The sequence below is a fragment of the Centropristis striata genome, chromosome 6 (assembly GCF_030273125.1).
Source record: "Centropristis striata isolate RG_2023a ecotype Rhode Island chromosome 6, C.striata_1.0, whole genome shotgun sequence".
NCBI classification, from domain to species: Eukaryota; Metazoa; Chordata; class Actinopteri; order Perciformes; family Serranidae; genus Centropristis; species Centropristis striata.
The window spans coordinates 11,459,928-11,479,265 of NC_081522.1; the positions used below are offsets into that span (position 1 = coordinate 11,459,928).

Genomic DNA, 19,338 nt, shown 5'->3' on the forward strand with positions numbered 1-19,338 from the left:
CACACACATCTAGTCTGTCAGTATAGGCCTTGCTGTTGGTGCAGCAGAACAGCAGGGGTCTGACTCTGAGTTTGACACATGTCTGGGGAAGGAACAGAGATTTAGAAAAGTGAGGAAGCATTTCTAGATTATGTGTTTCTTGCTCTTTTTTTGCTCAAAATCTTTAACACATGGACCAAATATAGAGGAGCCTAAACAGTCCCTTACCAAACCACACAAAGAGAGAGAGAAAGAGTGCGAGCAAGAGAGAGGCTGAACCATTTTTAAGCCACTCATTTGATTCACAATTCACACGCAGATCCCAGCCAGGGGGCAGGGATTTTGAGGAGGAGAGATCAGTAGCCAGGCTTAACTTAAAATGTCAAATGCTTTACTTTGACTTCATGGAAAAAAGACAGTTCAGAGAACCCGACAGACCACATGCTACCAAGCATTTTCCCTACTTAGTTAAAAAAAAAATCTTAGAAGCAACAGGTACAGACTGGCTCTTTCACTGAGCTGTAGTAAAACAATGAGGTGCTTCAGCCCTGAAGGGCAGTGATACCTGATCATCAAACTGCCACCAATTTGAGCATTAGGAGAAGTCATTTATTTTGCGTATGTTTAAGAAGGTGCTAAACTCCATGAACCATTCCCTCATACCCCTGCTGAAATTTCATCCAGAGCAGCACTGGCCTCATAGAGAGAAAGAGGGATATTGAGGGGCTAAGTGAGACGAGGGCCCTGGAGACCAGGCTCACCAGAGTAGACCCTACCAGACCAGGGCCAGCCAGAGAAACCCCCCTCTATCATTCCTTCCCTCTTTCCCCTCCTCTCTTCACAGCCCGGCTGGAGAACTTGGTACTACAAAATCATTGTTCACAACAGAAAAAATCTGCATGTTCAGAACGATCAGTCATAGAGGGGCTACCAGAGTGCAGGGGGTTTGAGGTGGTGACTGACACCCACCCCCATTTTTAGGCTATGACCTAATGCAGGTAAAGGGTGAGGCCTGGTGCTAGACTGCTCCCCTCTCTTCAGCCCCACACCCAAATCTCCTCATTTAGATATTTGTTGAACCTCCTGCGCTGAAACCACTGCCTGTACAGGAACAGATTGGGTGTTGGGCAGCACACAAGTTTCCATGCATGGTAGGCAATGAAAGGAGAGCTCAATATGCTTTCAGCCTTCCCAATTCAACCACTTACTGAAAGTAATAAGCGTCTTGAGCAAGCAAAACAACAAAAATAAGCAGCCCTTTAGGTTATCTAATTTAGCAAATACAACTATCAGAAAAAGATAGGCTTTTATTCATAAATCAACATCAAGAAATGGAAATTGCCATTAGTGAACAAAAGGAGGAAAAAGACACGATGTAGAGATGAACTCTGGCTGTCTTGATGCGTGAACAGGAAAGAGAGTGTTTGCATGGTGTCTTATCTGAGACGTGTTTCCAGGTGCTGCTCAAGTGGTTTATCTGATTTAGCCCCTGAAGATTGTCAACTAACACCTGAGCTGTCACGGCTTTACCCAGCTCAAATTAATATCATCACAGCGAATGCCTTGAACTGACTGTCTTACACAGCAGCATGAAGCCAGTTGTATCTTGATTCTTGAATTATATATAAAGTGAAAGAAATATTGAGGAAGAAATACTGGGTGTGGTATTTAGAAAATACCAAACGATAGCTGTACTTTTTGGAGGTGAAAATAATTAATACAAACCTTCAAAGTGAAATAAAATATTTTGATCATTAAAATGTCAACAAGTTTGCTATTTGTATCTATTGCAGTCACTCTACAAAAATGCTAGAGGGTTCTCCCCTTCTGATGAACAGCACCCTCTGCTGACCAGCCTCTAAACTATACATCCATCCATTCTTCCATCCATCCATCCAACCATCTACTTCCTTTACAGCTTAAACTGTTCAAGATCATGGGGGTTGAAGCCTATCCCAGCATGCACTGGGTGAGAACAAGTCACCAGTTCACAGTGCTAACACATAAAGACAGAAAAAGAAACTCAAAATCACATTTACACCCATTAGCTGAACTAGCTTAGAGGTAAGTCAACCCAGACACCACATTATTGAGAAGATTATTAATATGCTCTGACTAAATGAACAAATAACATGTTTTTAAGCATGTCATTGCAAACAAAAAAAAACACTGTTCACATTTGTCCCCCACAGTGAACACCATTATTCACATTTCTGGGAAAGAGCAGAAAAAAACACAGATGTATTTTTACAGATGTCACAGAAAATACAGTCAGCCTATTCTTTTAATGTTGATCATCAAGTCTTATACATCACCCAGAGTCATACAGAGTGCAATACTGTATCATTATGAACAAATCTTATTAATCGCAACATCTAAATCCAACAGCATAAATCTGTGGAAAACTGACCACTTATGACAGCCAACTTTTCTCTCTGTACAAGCCAGAAAAGAATGAAAATAAAATACAGTGCAAATTCAATAATCATACGGATGGCCGCTTCACTTAAAATTGTCGTTTTAATGTAAATCAGTCTATATTATTTTTGTCTGAATTGCTCAAGACGGGTGATTAGGTATAATTCCCTACAATCAAGAGTGGCGGTCCTGTATCAAAAGTCAATCCCAAACTGGGGAAGAGGATATTTCATCCAGCGGCTCTGCACAGGGCTCCAACAATAACACCTCCCCACTGAAAGGAAATTCCTCCGCCTCCTCTGCTCTCAGTTGGAACACACAGCTCTCTTAATCCGGCTCTGGTAATGAGGTCATTTCACAATATAATTTTCTCCCTTACTTTTTTTATTATAACAAATTAAAATCTGGCCAGTTACAGGAACAGAACTTTGTGATTGATCTCTATCTTTTAATAAGAAACTTTCTTTACAAAACTATAAATGATTAATCATAATGTGATGAAAGGGTATATTTCCATGTGAGAATCTTTGATCCTTTAGATGTTCAGTAGTGTTTCTGCAGCTAAGATCAGAGGCCTTCGGTGAGGTGGGAGAGGAGGAATGGAACAGACAGAGATGCTGTTGAGAGCTGTGCCCTGCCAAAACCAACTCTGATCACTGCTCTGAAACCATCTGATCGCAGGAGCAGCCAGTCTGGCCTTAAGTGGAGGTGACAGTGTGTCTAGGAGACACGTTACAAGTCAGAGGAAATTGGAGATAAACAGATAAAAGAATGCAATCTCTGCTGGAAGTAGCAAGGCACAGGGGGCAGGAAATAAACCTGTATTTAAGCTGATTACCCAAGCAGAGTCCCAGCCCCTTTCAGCAGCTCTGTACAGCCCGGGCCTCACCACTACCAACGTTGTTAATTAGAGATTTGCTAAGGGAAAAAAGACAGCCTTGTCAGACTTGCAGGAGTGTTAGTGATGGCTGGCTGGAGGGGGACATGCAGGGCTCTTAATTGGGTCTGTATGCTGTATCGGTGGCTGGCTGGAGCGCTGGTGATGATTGCTGTGAGCAGGTGGCCGCGGTGGCAGCTCCATGCAGGCCGTCCCAGGCCAGCCTGTCTGTTCTCGTCAGGACCTGGAACACTGAGCAGACAGCTCCTGAGCCCCACGCTCATTACGCCAAGTTGCCCACCCTGTTGCCTAGCAACGCCCCCACAGCCCTTCCACAACACTTCCTCCCTCATCCCACAATGTAACCCGCAGTCGTGAAGGACTACTTCCACAGCTATGGGGGGAAAATGAATATACTGCTACCTCTCAGTGTCCTTTCTAAATACAACATGTAAGCCGGCCTTAATGCATCATCTTTTCCAACTAACAGTACGCCAAATAGTGTTATGCCAGGGCAAATCAATGAAACACCACTCTGACTTAGCAATATCTCGCCAAAAGTGTGTTTTATATGAAAGCATCTTTACCTTTATTATATTAGCTGCAACTGAAAAATGACATAATCAGTCTTTCATCCAAGGTGTGCGTCTGAATTTGAATCAGACAATGTTTGAGACACGCCACAGCTGGTCATACATGACATTTTCGATTACAATCAGCCTCTTAACAGTACATCAAACACTAAAGCACACGAATGCAAACATGAACATGTGCAAGCTTTCACACATGCACAGGAGTAGTTAAGATCTTGGAGGCATTCTTGCTAAATCTGCTGTCGACTTTTTCTGGCAGTAATCTCCATTTGCACCAGGGTGTAGCAAAAGTAGGAGATGTGAGGGGGGGGCGACATCACGCAAATACTGCTTGTGACTTCAACTGCAAACCAGCAACCGGACCAGGAACTGCAGGGAGAAAACTCGGTCTAGAAATCAGTGTTCAGCTATATTCTTCTTCCAAACAGTCCTGCACTTGAATCTTCAAGTGTAGCCTTGTTTGAACATATTTTCTAACTAAGGTCTTAGTTTATGTGCTACTTACATTTAAAGGGTTACACCAGCTGAAATAGTTCCAACATAGTCACAGGTTACAACTTAAATCTTAGACTTAGCCCTTAGTAGGTGTAAAGTCCTCTATAAAATAACAGTTGTCATTACACATCATTTTAAAAGGTGGATGAGGATGAGAAGGAGGATTTTATACTGGCTGTTTTGCTTCGTCAATGAATCCTCTGTGATAGAGGGCACCCTTTGGACATTTATTATGACTTTGATTTATACTTGTGCTTTCGTTTTCTACGAGCGGAGATGCAGAGGATCACAGACCTGCTGGCAGCAGACACGCAATTGAATTAGGGGAGTCTGTAAACAAGCTAAATAAAGTGCATACAGATAAAAAAAACAACAACAGATAACTCATTTGGCAGTTACATTTCATCTGCCCAATGATATAATAACTCATAATGTTACCTCATAGGGGTGTCGCAAACTCAACGATATTTCTTGTTGCGTTAAAAATCAGTCTCGCGACATTTGTGAGTTATCCAAACTTCTATTTGTGACCTGTGGGGCAGTAAAATGAAAAGAAGAAGAGTAGGAGAATGAGGGGAAGCAGTAAGCAGCAAGAATGAAGTTGCAGGGGCCGGCGGCTCGTTGAAAATCATTAGAGTGAATCGAAGCGGCACAGTCCTCCTGCAGCAGTCTCTCTCAGCTGCAGAGCCGGAGTCTGCAAATTGCCAATTGGCTAACACTTAGCTCTGCAGCAGTACAGTGTGTATGTGCTGCTGCTGCAGGAGGTGTTCACTTAGCATCTCCGTTTGTTTACAACAAGCACCGGACACAGTTAGCGACGGCGGCCACAGTTGCGTCTCCCGTCTTTAATCCGTTGTGTATGTGATCACGGTCGATAATGTCGATATATGCGACGATAGAAAACCATAACCGGAGTCTCATTAATCCCTCTGGGGGATTTTATTTTTTTATGTATCTTAGTTTAACTTTTATAAATTTTGGTTTTAGTTTCAATTTGTGGAAGTTCATGCTTACATCATGCATGTAAAGAGTTATAATAAAACATTTCAAAATGCATGTGCAACTCAGTTAAATAAAAGTCTATTGGTCCAGTCATATATTTTGTCATTGTAGTTTTCTTAAAATCTCGTCTCGTTCTCATGAACCCAATATCGTGTCTTGTCTCATCTCGTGAGCTGAGAGTATCGTCACACCCCTATTACCTTATGTTGTAGTTGATGGTTTTAATAATCAATGTCACTGTTGTTTTTTGCACCGAAGCATCTAAAAATGAAGGTAAAATAGTTATAACCTAATCATAATGCTTTGTCTTTGTTAACCTTTTGTTGTTGTTAGGTAAGTAATATTAGCTATTTTTAGCCTTTACTCTCTTCACTATTGTGTCTCGTGGTGTAAACCAAATATCAACACAGCTGTATGAAATCAGCTAGTTTCAACCGTTTATTGTGGACTTTATACTCTATCTAAAGAATGAACTTGCACATAGCTGGTGCAACAGGCTGCTGGTGCAGAATGAGAATTGTATACAGTTTTGAGTGACACCACTACACAAGGCAAACTTTACAGGAAATTAATTTAGGACTACATGGGCGCAGAACATTATGGATGCAGTATTTTTTTGTCTCTCTGTATGACCAAATGTCATCAGTTCATTGGGGAAATCAACAGTATGTCCCAGGAGGACTAAGGATTTCTTTTGCTGTGGTTAGATTACTTTGGACAGTAGTCAGCCCAAGTTTCATGATTGAATGGAATTTTGATGAATGCTACAAATGAAGTGTAAAAGAATCAATCATGTCAGGGTTCCACTGGATGGACTTTGGAGAAGGGTATGTGGAACAGTGCCTGTGCTGGGAAATGACAGGAAATAGTGAAATGACATCAGTTATGGCACAGTGCAAAGCCTGTTTAATGAAATGGAGAAGTCAATGGGCTTCTATAACGCCTTTTAAAACATGAAGCACACCTCGTGACTCCAGTTGTGAATTAAAAAAGGGCATATTTCATGCAACCGCAGAAGAAATTGGAGCAGAGTTGGAATCCAATCAAAACCAACATCACCCCCTAATATGCAGTGACTAATCTGGCAGTAATAGATGTTATTTTCACTTCTCTCTTCTCGAAGGGTCATGACTTGAAACTAAAACGAAACCAACTTTGGTTGATTAAGATAAAGTTGATTTAATACTGTCAACGGTCCACTAAATGACACACAGTCCTGTCAGTGTTCTGAGTGCAGGCTGTCCGGCGTTGACAAAGGTCTATATTAAATCATAGCCCTACCCTGAAGGCCCTCTCTAACATAACAATCCACACCAGAACCTGTCCACATTCTGTGGTGCCGATCCAGTTACCGGAGTCGCAGAGAACCCTCAGCCCAATACCCACCTCACCGTGCCAAGAAGCCCACAGCATGTGAAAGCTGAAAACCCAAAGGCCGATCATTTGTCACGGGCAGTTCACACGTCTGGAATGTCTCAGTTTGTGCACTCAGAATATCAGACAAGATGAGTGGTGTTCCTCGAGATCAGGGCTGCTCTCATGTCGGCCGATCAAAGTGAGCAGGGCTGGCGCTACAACGTTCACACGCAGCTGTGTCTTCCCTGGGGTTGCACTTGGGCTGCGGGTGCTAGACCTCACTGTGGAAGGCCCTGTAAATAAATGGTTTTGTAACTGTGTTCACACATTCCTGCAACCAATGGGCCTGCTCTGCCTTATACCTCTTTAAGCATCGGCTGCCATCTTCACAGCTGACTGCTGACATCACCTCATTACATACACATGGACTTCACAGAGGGAATATCACAATATTTGCAACATGACACAGTGCTTTAGGTGACATGAAATGGTCTACAGTTTTCTTTGCAACTAGAAATTTCACACATTTTAGAAAATATGCTTCTTTTCTTTCTTTTTGCGAGTAAGATAAGAATATTGAGACAGTTCTTTCTTGTCTGTTTCTGTTAAATATGAAGCTAAAGCTAAAAAGTCATTGCTCCTGGGAAAACTTGTTTGAACTGATGTCTTGTCAACACCTAGACAGGAATTTTTTTGAAACATAGTTTTTTCTATGCATTTTGCCATTTCGTACATAAACAAACCACCTTTTATGTCACCAAAAAAAGTCCCCTTTGTAAAACTCCTTACAAAGTGATGATCTTCAGGAACTCTGTTTCCAGTGTGGACGTGTAGACACGTTTCATGGCGGACATGGCCAAAAAGATCTGGTTCTAACCTTCCTAACAGGACTTATTTACATGTTTACATATAAATGTACAGTTACTCTACTTCACAATCCAACACTCCCATGACACAGACCCCGCCACCAACCTCACTGGTTTTTGGTAAGACCCAGTCGGATTTCTAGTTGATGGAACAACTTGGAGAAAAAAGTGTTTTTTCAGGGCTCTGAAAGGCCAATGTCTTTGTTTTCATTTGGGCAGAGATTTTTTTTTTAAACAGTGCTTGGGTAACCAACAATTCTTTAAGAACAGATGAGAAAAAAAACTTGTTTTCAAAAATACCTGTGTACTAGGTATAGGTACCTGTGTACCTGTGGACTAGGCATAAATAAACAAGACATAACATGTTAATGGGTGAGTGTAAGAGGTGCGATTAGGCATATTTTGTTGCATTTGGACAAAGTCAAGCTCGCACTTTCCCACAGTCTCAAGTTTTGATTTTAAGTTGTCCTCTAGCTGTAGCTTCATATTTAACAAACAGATGTGTGAGTGCTAGCAATTGTCATTTACTTTGTGATAGGCCACTGTATGCCTTTGGCTGAGGTGGTGAGGTTGGTTAATGAGAGTGAGGAAATCAGTAGGAAAGGCATGAGTGCAGTACCTGCACTATGGTCTTTTCATGAGAAATGCCAGGAATTCCCAAACCTCTGTAGTCAATATTTGCTTTAGATTAAATGATAAGAACAGCTCAGTCTCTCACCAACTACAACTGGGATGCCAGCCAAAACATGGAACCCAAAGGAGCACATTCTTAACTGAAAATCAACCAGCTAAACGTTTGACTTGCATTACCTTTAGCCACATGGTCCCACAAAGACAGAAAAAAGTCCCTTTCACACATGTAATGCAACCCTGAACTTATGTAGATATTACCCTGAGGAGCTGTATGTGAGAATGTCTGAATCAGTTTGACCAGACTTTATTCTGCCAGCTCTTTAGTAAAAAGTCTGTTTAATGTCAGACTGAGCCCATGTGTGAAGAACCGGTCATGTTTATGATGATTCTATCATATGACAAGCACGTAAAGGGAATAATACCACAATTTATGATTTTTTAGTAATTTCTGCAGCATACTTTTTGATTCATGTCCCTGCACGCTCTACTCAAAGTCAACCCAGGTGCCACCCCTAACTTAAACCAAACCAAGTTTTTTAGTAAGTGAGGAGGCATCTTAAAACGAACAATCTCCTTATGTGTACTACATGTGTGAAGGGCAACAGCTTTGATTACACTCTGTTACCTAGTGATACTATGTCATGATCACAGTCAGTCCTTTGGGAGTAATCTGACCTTGTGTTGTCATTTGACGTTTGTCCTTGGCATCAGCGTCTTAGACTTTCCTTTGCCCATTGCTCTACTGAGTCTTATTTAATGACCCTATCATATTTAACTTTTTTAAGGTTGTGGTGAAAAGGGTCAAAATGATTTGTTTATTTTCTCCAAAGCATCTTTCACCACATTTTGTAACCAGGCAGTTGGACATGTGAGATCGAAAAGGCTCACTAAAAGAGAAAAATGCCTGCAGACTTACTAATAATGAATCATGAAATGACAGCAGAAAAGGAAAACAGTGGATTTCCTTCTGGCTGGTCTGACATTACAGTGATGTTTAGTTTAGGGTACCAAGGGAGGTGAACTACACAGACTAATACACCAGGCTCAGGAGACTGAGAGAGTGAGCAAGAAAGAAAGAGAAGGAGAGAGAGGAAAAGGGAAAATGTAATTAATCACACTACAGTCAGTCTGCCTGGTCTGGTGTAGGTGTTCTTGAGTTCTGGGCTTGTTTGTCAGTCTTGAGAGAAAGGCCAGTGGAACAGCAGTGCTGTGTATGGGTGGTCAATTAGTTTACAAACTTAAGCTGTGACAGAGGCATTCTCCTCAGCCCCGGCCCCAGACTCCTTCCTGCCATCCCTGACCAAACCACATCATATCAGGGCCCAAACCTCATGCCGTGATCTGAGGCATTCCCCGGGCTGCAACATAAAGAAGCTCACTCGATTTAGCTCAACCTAAATCAACAGCCTTTTACTGTGGTCACATTGGATTGCCTTACATCCAGGATCTGCCAGTGCTTTTAGCCCCTTTGCAGTTTTCCATGTGTCCAAGGTACGTCTGAGAACCAGACCTCCACCACTCTGTCACTCTGCTTTTTCACTTCCCTGGGATCACAACATGTTGCACATCCTTTCCAATTTGACTAAATGTACTAAAACCTCTCCGGACAGATCAGTTTAGCTGTAAGCCAAATAAAAACCACATAAGCACACTGAAATCAGATCTGAACACGGGATAAATACGCTTTCCTGAGCCTGTCATGAACACGGCAAAGAACCAGAGACCAGAGCGCCCTCTGGTACGTAGGTGCTTCAGATAATAAAACGCTGACGGCAGCGTGATCAGGTTTTACAGTTGGACAAGGGAGAAATGCTTGGCTTTTACTACACTTGCTTGACGAATGAGGACAGCATCATAGCTGCGGTGGGCACCTAGCTATACACACACACAAGTGTTGATAGACAAAAACCACACTGTGGATCATACCACACTGCTGTGGTTAATCTGGTGATTAACACTATTATCAATCATCTTCTGTGATGCAGTGACAACGAGCCCGCTGGGATTAAGCAGCTGACGGATTTAGTGTGAAAAGTTTCAATGTGCAAAGAACTAAGGCAAACTGGACTATTATTCTACGTCTTCACTTTCATGTAGGGGATTTCTACATTACAATGACTACACAACATGAAATATGAACACACTTCCTTCTTCTGGCACTGTATACTGCATGCAAGGGTGTGTGTGTGTGTGTGTGTGTGTCTAAAGGCATATTTTTACCCACATACATCAATCCATGTGTGCACAAATGAAAATATGTAGCATCAGTAGCAGTACACTTCCACATCCATGTATTCTCTACCAAAGTATACGCCCATATATTTTTGGCTCTGTGTACGTGCAGAAGTTTTTGCTGATTACAATGAACTAAGGATCCACCAATATGTCATTTTTAGGGCAAACATTTGCAATACATACATTTACATGTACATACATTTGCTAATATACATTTCCAGTAAAAATAAAACTCTTTACTCTAAATTAATAACAACACAGACTCCTACACAGATCTTATATACCTTTAAGCATGTTTAATTAAATGCTGCAAAGGAGATCTTTTACTGCACTTTTATGTTGACTTTTTCATTGCTTGGTATTCTTCTGCATTGGAAATTTCCTTTAGTACATCAAGAAAGAAAGAAAGCGAGAGTGAGAGCAAGAGAGAGGAGGGAGTTTGCAAGTCTGAAGTGTTGATATGATGCAAAATGTAATCATGAAGCAGATTGTTACTGTACAATCTCTTGTCTCTTAGTAAAGCGAATTAAATACACTGCAGACTGGATTCACCAGGTCCTTGTTTTATACGTCTGGTGCATAAAATATCTCAGTGTCCTCACTGTGCTGCCTTTGTGTAACCTTTGATGGATCATATCTACACTTCAGTTCTATGGTGAATATTTTAGCCGATCAGCCAGGCCGATAATCGGTCGATCCCTACAATAAATGAACTCTAACACATTTGTCACACTGAGTGTGCGTGCCATTTTGCATGAATATGTTTGTGTGGGAGTTCAGGAGAGGAAATGTAAAGGTTGAGGTACTTCCTTGGAAACAAAGGCTTCTCCACATCTCTGCATCTCCACATGAGTCCTTTCCTTTCATAGGCGCCTGAGGCTCCTGTCCACATCACTGTAATGTTTAAGAGGAAACATCCTGGGGCAGCCACCCCCACCTTTCCCTTCACCTCCTAAAGATGGTTGGACCTAAAGTTCATCACAGTCATGTGAAACATCAGATAAGATATTCAACTTTGTTACACATAAGCAGATTTCAGAGTAAAGCTCTGTGCCTTGTTTCTGAACCAGAGACAAATCACAAGCAATGCTGGCCATGTTCTGTTTTTTCTCAGCTGTGATTGCAAGAGAAGCCATGATCCCCCCAGTGACTCACCGACCCCAACGACTTCACAAACGCTTCACTGCTGTTTTACAATCTTATCTCTCTGGGCCTCACCTTACAATCTGTATCATCATCTTCCCTCCCCCTCTCTTCCTCCATCTTTCATTCCTCCTCTCTCTCCATGCTCTTACTCTGAGTTTTACTGCTGCAATTGAAAATTGAGTCATAACTTCCTGACGGCAGTGTTCAAAGGTCAGCCCTCCCCTTCCTCTGTGTTCCCCGCCTCCTCTCCCTTTTGGGAGGCCCCTCATCCAACACGCCCAGCGCTGCATTCCACAGACGGTGGGAGCACCTTCAAACGCTGCACAAGCACCACTCGCAGTGGCACGCAGGGTGACTGTGCCCTGGCCTCAGCTGCCACCGGGCCTCAGCACCAGGCTCAAGCCCTGCCAGGCAGCGCTTTGATTGGGGAGAAACTGCAATGTAGCAGCAACAGAGTCTCCGTGATGACAAGGAAAAGGCAACTGTAGCTCTCAAGGAGCAGAGTGATAACTGTACAGTATTAGCCACCTTCAAGCTGCTGAAACCAGCTCCAACTAAAACCCTCATGCCAGAGTGGGGCCTCTCGTGTCTGTGGTGGGAGAGCGGCAGCTGCGATAGCGGGGCGCAGGCCTCAGAGCACCTTTTTGTCTGACCCCAAAATCCTTAAGGTCTCTACTACACCGACACACAGCTCCAGTTTCACCCTCCAAAGGCTCACTATGTGCTTGGCTCTTAAAACAATAATGTTCTTGTACATGGTCACATACCACAACACGGCAAATGTACAGTGCAGTAATGAACAGTCAATTAGTCCATTAGTTGACCGACACAAATTTAATGGATTCCAATCTTAAGTATCTCCCTCACACGTCTCCCTCAGAAGCAGTTTACCAGCTGAAGCACTGATATCAGAAACATCACTGCATGATGTATTTCATTACCAAGATCTTGACTCATATTGTGTTTGGAAAAAAACCTGCTAGGTTTCAAATGTTTTAATTCAGCTCTGAATACAGTGTCGAACATTGGGTTGAACAGCGATCATTAAAAGGGCAAGAACCCATTTATTTTATTTTAAAACTATTTTACTCTGTAACAAGCTTTAAAATCCAATTGATATAAGTCCCCAATGCACTAAATGTTTAAATTACATTTTTACAATAAAATGATCCTGACATATGATTCAGTTCAGTGCAATAATTTAGTACTATAAAATCTTTTTACTATAAAATCTGTATATTGTCACTGCTTGCACTGCAGCTCAGAAAAGCACAGTTAGGAGCAAAATTGAGAGGTAAACTTGATATCTTACCTGTATCAGAGACACATGGACACCCTCCTGTCAGCTCCCGTAACCAGCCCTGCTGTGTTTTGGTCCTGGGGTCTTCACTGGTGGCATTGCACTGGACAGCTGCTGCTCCTCACCTGAAGTACAGACAACAAACAGTATCAAAAATGTGTGGTTTATAGATGAACTTGAATAAATAAGCATGCAGACTCACAGACAGGATGACCATTAAGATATTCACAAAAGTGCCATAAGGGTAAGTGCACTACAGGCCATCACGATAAAATATAAAATTACACGACTATACATTAAGGAACCTTCAGCAGTCCTGTTTTCATGTCTGTGTGTGAACAGAAACAGGTAGGCTCTCCTCTTGGCTGGGCTCCATTGTTAGTCCCCATTCCTGCCTGCATGCTGTGATTATCAATGCAGACATCTGGATGGACTTAGTCAAGGAATCCTATAAAGAACCTAATGGGCTCTTCTAACATTTTCGAAGACTGATTAGGAGTCGTTTCAGATCTTGATCAAGGTTCACATCAATGAGTTCCATCTGTGATTTATTTAAGTTTTCACTGAATTTGTTATCTACATTACTTGCTCCCTTTCAGTGTAACGGAGATTTGCTCATGGAGCAGCTCAGATACTTGAATAAACATGCAGGGCTCCATCACTGTCACACACAAAACACGATTGTAGCTTCCTTAACATGGAATGGAAATGCTTAAATATTTACAAATATTGACAGAAAGCGCGTTTTCTAACAACCGTATACTGATAGCATGTTTGTAAAGCTCTGTTTTTTTAACCCAAAAGAACCCATGGTGACCCCCCTCCCCCCTCCCCCACTGTGACAAGAAGTTACTTCTCCAAAATATGGCTGTGACTGGAAACAGAAATGTGAAAAAGTGGCTAATTTCAAAAAGCTTTTTTTTTTTCCGAGGCCAAGTTTAAACCCATTTAACAATTCTAATCCATTAATAGGGTGTCCTTTATTGCATTTAACTTGTTCTGTACATATTTCATGAACAAGTTAAAGTCACAATTATGACATATGTTATGGAGATGCAAAGAAAAAGGCAAATAGTTATTTTTATTGATTTATTATTGATGTATTATTTTGTTACTTAAAAACAAATCTGAAAAATAATTTGTTGAATAAGTTGTTAAACAGCACTATTAAGGTCACAATTTTGATATCAACATGTTAATATCGTGACAACCCTATTCTGTAAGCAGAAAATGTGTCTAGTTTTTTATTTTAGAATAAGAAATATCATAAACATAAATACCATAAATGCCCAATGTATCGTATATGTCACATCACAGATCTTTGACATTTAGGGGTAATTTTTTTTTTTTTTTTAACATCATAAATGTGTTCTATGTGGTCCACTTGGTCTGTGGTATATCCCCCATCACGTTCCTTTAAGGACAACTGGGTTTGGGTTCTTATGGGTTAAGTTTCACTCACTTTTAGTCTTGCTATCATCAAGTAAAACCATTATTTGGAGTCACGCCAGTAGGAATGGCAGATGTACACCTTGCACATTAGCTCAATTACAGCAGTCTGCTAAAGTAGCAAGCAGGCCTCGCTTTTAAGGCCTATTTTACTTCCAATAATTTGACCTTGATGTTTTATGAGGGAGACTAATACCATGAACTACATTTGTTACAAATTAGGCATCCTACTGCCGTAAAGTTGACACCTGCCACTTCAAACCCCTTCTTTGGAATGGAGGACGGCTATTGATAACCGACAAAAAAGAAAGAGCTGCATTTATACTCGTTAATTAGCCCGGCTAGCTAGCTAATATCCATCTGGTCAAACGTGTCAAAGACTCTAACTTATAAAGGAATGTCTATGGTTTGTAAAACATATTTATTTAGCCACGTAACCGACGTACATTACAAAGCAATTATACGTTTCTTACCGTCTTATAACTTGATTTTGTTAAAATAATTAGTAAACAATTCCACTTTTTACCCCAAAGGCCAAGACCATAACCGTCATTTGAACACAAGATGTCGCCAGAATCAACGTTCCTCCACTACCAATGCTGTGTTTAGGTGATTTTCGTGAAGTCGTATTTATGTTTTTTTTTATCATTTAAATGCATCGATATGTGAATAAAATGTGGATATGTGGATTATTTTCGACTGAAATTAATTCACAAAATGAATAACTGAACAAATAGCATTCATGTAAATAATTGTTTGTATATAATCTTAACTCTGTGATGCGTTAAGTCATTTCCTTCAGAGTACTTTTCTGACAAAATGTTTGTAATAACTTTTTAATCTTCTAAAAGCAAACAGATTTCACTGTCCGATGTTGTCATTAATGGGTGTTGAATCACAATAAGACATCGTAGCTATTAAACATCTGCTCTGGTTGTCCTATTTAACACACCTTTTGTTCCAGAGGCGTCAGTTTGAAATTTCCGATAGTCATGAAGTAACACAAAGTCCGGATATGACCGCATAACCACAGGAACCAAAATTAAGCTAGTAGCTGTATCTGTAGCATAACAGCTAGGCTATCACTATTCAAAACAAAAGCTGTCGGGAGCACGTTATCTTGTTTATCGCCGATTTCGACGTTAATATGGAGCTGTAGGCAGAATTTATAAACAAAGGTAATAGTCACAAAGTGGGTTTTATACTTGCATGTGTGGAAATAATATGTTGGGGTACCGCTATTTAGCCAAATTGCTGTTTTATGTAGCTAATGAGCAGTAACAATACAATCTACTCACCATTTTTTTTTAAATTGACACGATCTGTGCTACTGCCGAATAAAAGCCGATGTGCTTGTTACTATAACTGCTGGAAGTAATACTATATTGTACTATTTTATACTCTGTTTTAGCCGTTTGGCGTTATCGTGGCTGATAAGTGATATGCAGAATTGATTCATTTTTGTATTGTTAATTGAAATCTGTAGAAGTGGGTGAAGAATCGGCAGACTAGCTATATTACCCGTCATATCCCACCCAATTTGGACAAGCATAACTGTAAGACTCCAATCCAAAGAGTTTTGTGAAGATACTTCGTGCCCAACACAACTTAGAAGACATTTTGACAGGTTGAAAATGCTGCCTCCCAATCCCCTTTATAATCAACATAATATCTGTCATGACACTGCATCACTGACTACTGCTCTTTCTTTACTTCCAGTGTTGAGGAATGGTCTGACTGCAGCAGTACCAGTAAAGATGCACAGCCGTCTGCAGGAGTTGAAAAAGGAAGAGGAGACTCTCCTGAAAATCAAAGTCATGCTACAAGACCAGCTGAACAGGTTGAAGGTGAGTGAGAGTACACAGCATGAGTGTGGGGGTCTATACCCACATTTGTAGTACCTGTGGGCTATATATAATGTGTTCACTCCGTGTTTCAGTTTGAAGAAGGGGCCTTGAAATCTATCATCAGTGCTCAAACAGAAGAAGGAGCCTCTGAACGCTCTTCCCCAGAAACTGAGGTAAGTCATTGTACAACTCTGCTAAATGCTCAGAGATCACAATCTGTCATATTAGCATATTCTCAGTAATAATTTTACTTGTTTGTTGAGTAATTCACACTTAAGGTGGATTGTTGAAATTGGGGATCAGATGGTTTTAATACGCAACTATACAGTCTTGCTGAGGCGTTGCATCTTGCAGGCCTGCACAACCTGACTGACTACATTTACATCCACATCAAAGTCAAGTTATTCTGAATTATAATGTGAAGACAGGAAATGAGTGCACATGTGTGTGGGGTTTTTTTGTAGGACTGTTTTTGTTTTTCATCATTCCTTTTACTCAGAAACATGTAGCCTTCTTTTGGAAATTTGTTTGTGACATCAAGCAGTTCAGACGTTTTTTATTTTTTAAATAGGATTTGTGCTGTGTTTACTACACTGTGAATGAGGTTATAAACTGTTTTATTTGTCTTGTCTAGACAATTGTATTTTTCTTTTTTTAAATCTGTCGGTTGACAGGTGCGATGAAGAAGAGCATATGTCTACTACCAGCTATAATATTATATTTACTGGGCATGTTTTACTACAGGGTCCTTCATCAGGTTATCGTATCTTGAAATAATTGAAATAGTAATTTAAATAATTACCTGATAAAGGTCTCTGTAGCAAAATGTTTCCCAGTAAATACCTTGTTATTGCAAGTGTAAAAGACGCTGTGCAGGGGTTCTTTCCTCTAGTTTTTTTATATATATTTTTTTACTCTGAATCAGAAACACTTCTCCTTTTTTGCCTCTAATGCATTGTAAACTAGCATTGCATTAAACAAGAGACATGATCATGATTCATCTCTATTTCAAACATGTCTGCATGTGTTGGCATACCTTAAAGGCAAAAGCAGGTATACCCAGGAAAATGTGCACAGTTAGAAGCTACAACTATAGGAGTCATATAGGTGCTTATTGTTTGCACAAAGTCCAACTCACAGACACATACTATTAAAACTAGACATGTACGCCTACTTTGACTTTAGCTTTGTTTTGTAAGGAAAATATTACAGTGCCCGGCAGCGTGATAATATTTACCTAAGGTTCTTTCCTGTTCTCAAAACAGTTTCTCACACTTAGTTTGTGCTTTTTAAGATTTAATTGAAAAGTGGTCAAGCGGTTTATGTTCATCATTTTGTTTTCTTTGTTTCAGGTTCATATTAACCTTGATGATGAGAGCGAAATCAATCGAACCAAATTGCTACTGAATGCCGCTGTAGATTTTGACATGGAGGAGGAAGAGGAGGAAGAAGATGAGGAGGAGGAAGATGAGGAGGAGGAGGAGGAAGAAGATGACAATGAGCTGGAGTTTGTGCCTGAGGAAGATGAGGAAGAGGATAATTACTGAGACTCTCAGTATTTTATGGGGTTTCAGTATTTGCACCACTGAAGAAGAACCACACGTCTGTTTGTTTGTTCACCTGTTTATCACTTATGAAGTTTAATTTATTTGGATGGAGTGAGTAACAGTTAGTTTCATGATGTGTGGTGCTTACAGTACCTTCTCCTTAGCCTGATTGAAGGCATGTCATCCACAACAAACCTTGTCAGCATTCGTGTGTCAAAATTTTGTGAGAAATATCTCACTGAAATGCAGTAAGACAGTGTTATTAGGTGCTTTTAGCTTACTAGACATATTGTGCATTTTGAGGATTGGCATTATAATGTATGGCTGGGCCATATAAGAAGATAGTGTGTATGCATTTGTGTAAGAGATGATAATTGTAAGCACAAAATAAAATGTTTTGCATAGGGTTCATCTGACTGATTTTTACAATGTGTACATTTAGTTTTATGCAAACATATTTGCCAATATACAGTAATGTTTTTTTCAGATGTGATGAATGTTTACATATGGGCAATAAGAGGATAAATCTCACATTCAGTTGAGGTAATACCTATATAAAATTGTCCTAACCTGACCCAGGCAAATGGGTAATGCAGTGCAAACACTTTACACTAGCAAACTATTCAGCATTTTCTAAACAGCTAAAACAATACAGTGAGCTTCACAATAAGGCCAGCTTTCACACTGACAGCAGGGACAGCTCTGGAGAAGGGTGGTGCTACAACAGGCAACATACAATAGAGCTTGCACCAATAGATATATACAGCTTTCTACTTGGTCTGCTGTTCCAGGCGCACTGCCATTCACCAGGGACTTGAGCTCAGCACACACTCACCTGCTGCAAATGAATTCTTCATAAGATACACAGGTAATTATGATTATAATAATTAATTTATTATTCAGCAAATTGCAAATCAATTATAATGGATTGATGCTCATTGATTTGCACTCCTGATTTAAAATATAATTTGCAATAGGAATACTGTAACAAAAATGCTTAATAAAGAAATTAAATATGTGGGGCAACTGGTGGACAATAATGTATATTACAATTAATCGTAATTGCAGGAGTCCTAGAAGTTTTTTTAGGTTAATGTCTTTTTAAAAATAAAGTTTATTTATCATAGAGCAATGTCTTCAATTTTGCATTATATAATGAAGCTGAAGTATCACACTGATGGCAGGCTGAACACCTGGATTTGCAATTATTTATGGAATAATTGTGTTTATTTTACGAGTTTTAAGAACTTAGATCTGGATATTAACGATGACAATGAAAAAAATAGCATTAACTTTCATATACTTATCAGAAGACAAGTTTAGGGGTTATGATAATTTATTCTATAAGTGTGAAAAGGTCCGTCCTCTGTCATGTGATTGTGCATGGCAAATATATCAACCTCTCTCACATTAACTTTGCTTACAGAGGTGAAACCATAGTTTGTATGGGATCTGTCTGCCTCAGCAGGATGAGCTCACACTCCATTGAATTTCAAAAGGGGTATTTGGCTCTGCATTAGTGATGCGGGACCCCCCCTGTGGTCCATCACATTGGATGCTCTCAGACTATTACATGACTTATTTTTTTTATTCGT

General features: G+C 40.3%; 1 protein-coding gene and 1 long non-coding RNA gene across 4 annotated transcripts in view; one reads left to right on the forward strand and one right to left on the reverse strand.

Moving 5' to 3' along the window:
* LOC131973398 (uncharacterized) overlaps positions 1 to 14,926 on the reverse strand; it is a 30,540-nt gene extending 15,614 nt beyond the window's left edge. The window contains exons 1-3 of one of the 2 annotated variants that reach the window (XR_009394568.1): positions 14,823 to 14,926; positions 12,913 to 13,025; positions 6,888 to 7,013 (exon numbers count right to left, since the gene is read on the reverse strand). This is a non-coding gene — a long non-coding RNA (uncharacterized LOC131973398). Of the gene's footprint in view, positions 1 to 6,887; positions 7,014 to 12,912; positions 13,026 to 14,822 lie in introns of those variants that run through there. The other variant, XR_009394567.1, reaches the window with a different exon arrangement.
* A 442-nt stretch (positions 14,927 to 15,368) lies between these two features.
* Positions 15,369 to 18,162, forward strand: snapc5 (small nuclear RNA activating complex, polypeptide 5). Of its 2 annotated transcripts, XM_059335381.1 has the most exons (5): positions 15,376 to 15,527; positions 15,836 to 15,976; positions 16,069 to 16,196; positions 16,289 to 16,369; positions 17,549 to 18,162. In XM_059335381.1, the coding sequence occupies exons 3-5, from the start codon at positions 16,107 to 16,109 to the stop codon at positions 17,741 to 17,743; spliced, it is 366 nt and encodes a 121-aa protein (XP_059191364.1). In that variant the 5' UTR covers positions 15,376 to 15,527; positions 15,836 to 15,976; positions 16,069 to 16,106; the 3' UTR covers positions 17,744 to 18,162. The 2 variants fall into 2 exon arrangements, with proteins under 2 accessions (XP_059191363.1, XP_059191364.1); XM_059335380.1 differs by lacking the exon at positions 15,836 to 15,976 and having other exon boundaries at positions 15,369 to 15,527.
* Positions 18,163 to 19,338: the final 1,176 nt, after the last annotated feature.

Coding starts and splice junctions, on each gene's coding strand:
- snapc5 (XM_059335380.1), top strand. CDS start 16,107: ATGCACAGCCGTCTGCAGGAGTTGAAAAAGGAAGAGGAGACTCTCCTG. Junction 16,197..16,288: donor ACCAGCTGAACAGGTTGAAG/GTGAGTGAGAGT, acceptor TCCGTGTTTCAG/TTTGAAGAAGGGGCCTTGAA. Junction 16,370..17,548: donor GCTCTTCCCCAGAAACTGAG/GTAAGTCATTGT, acceptor TCTTTGTTTCAG/GTTCATATTAACCTTGATGA.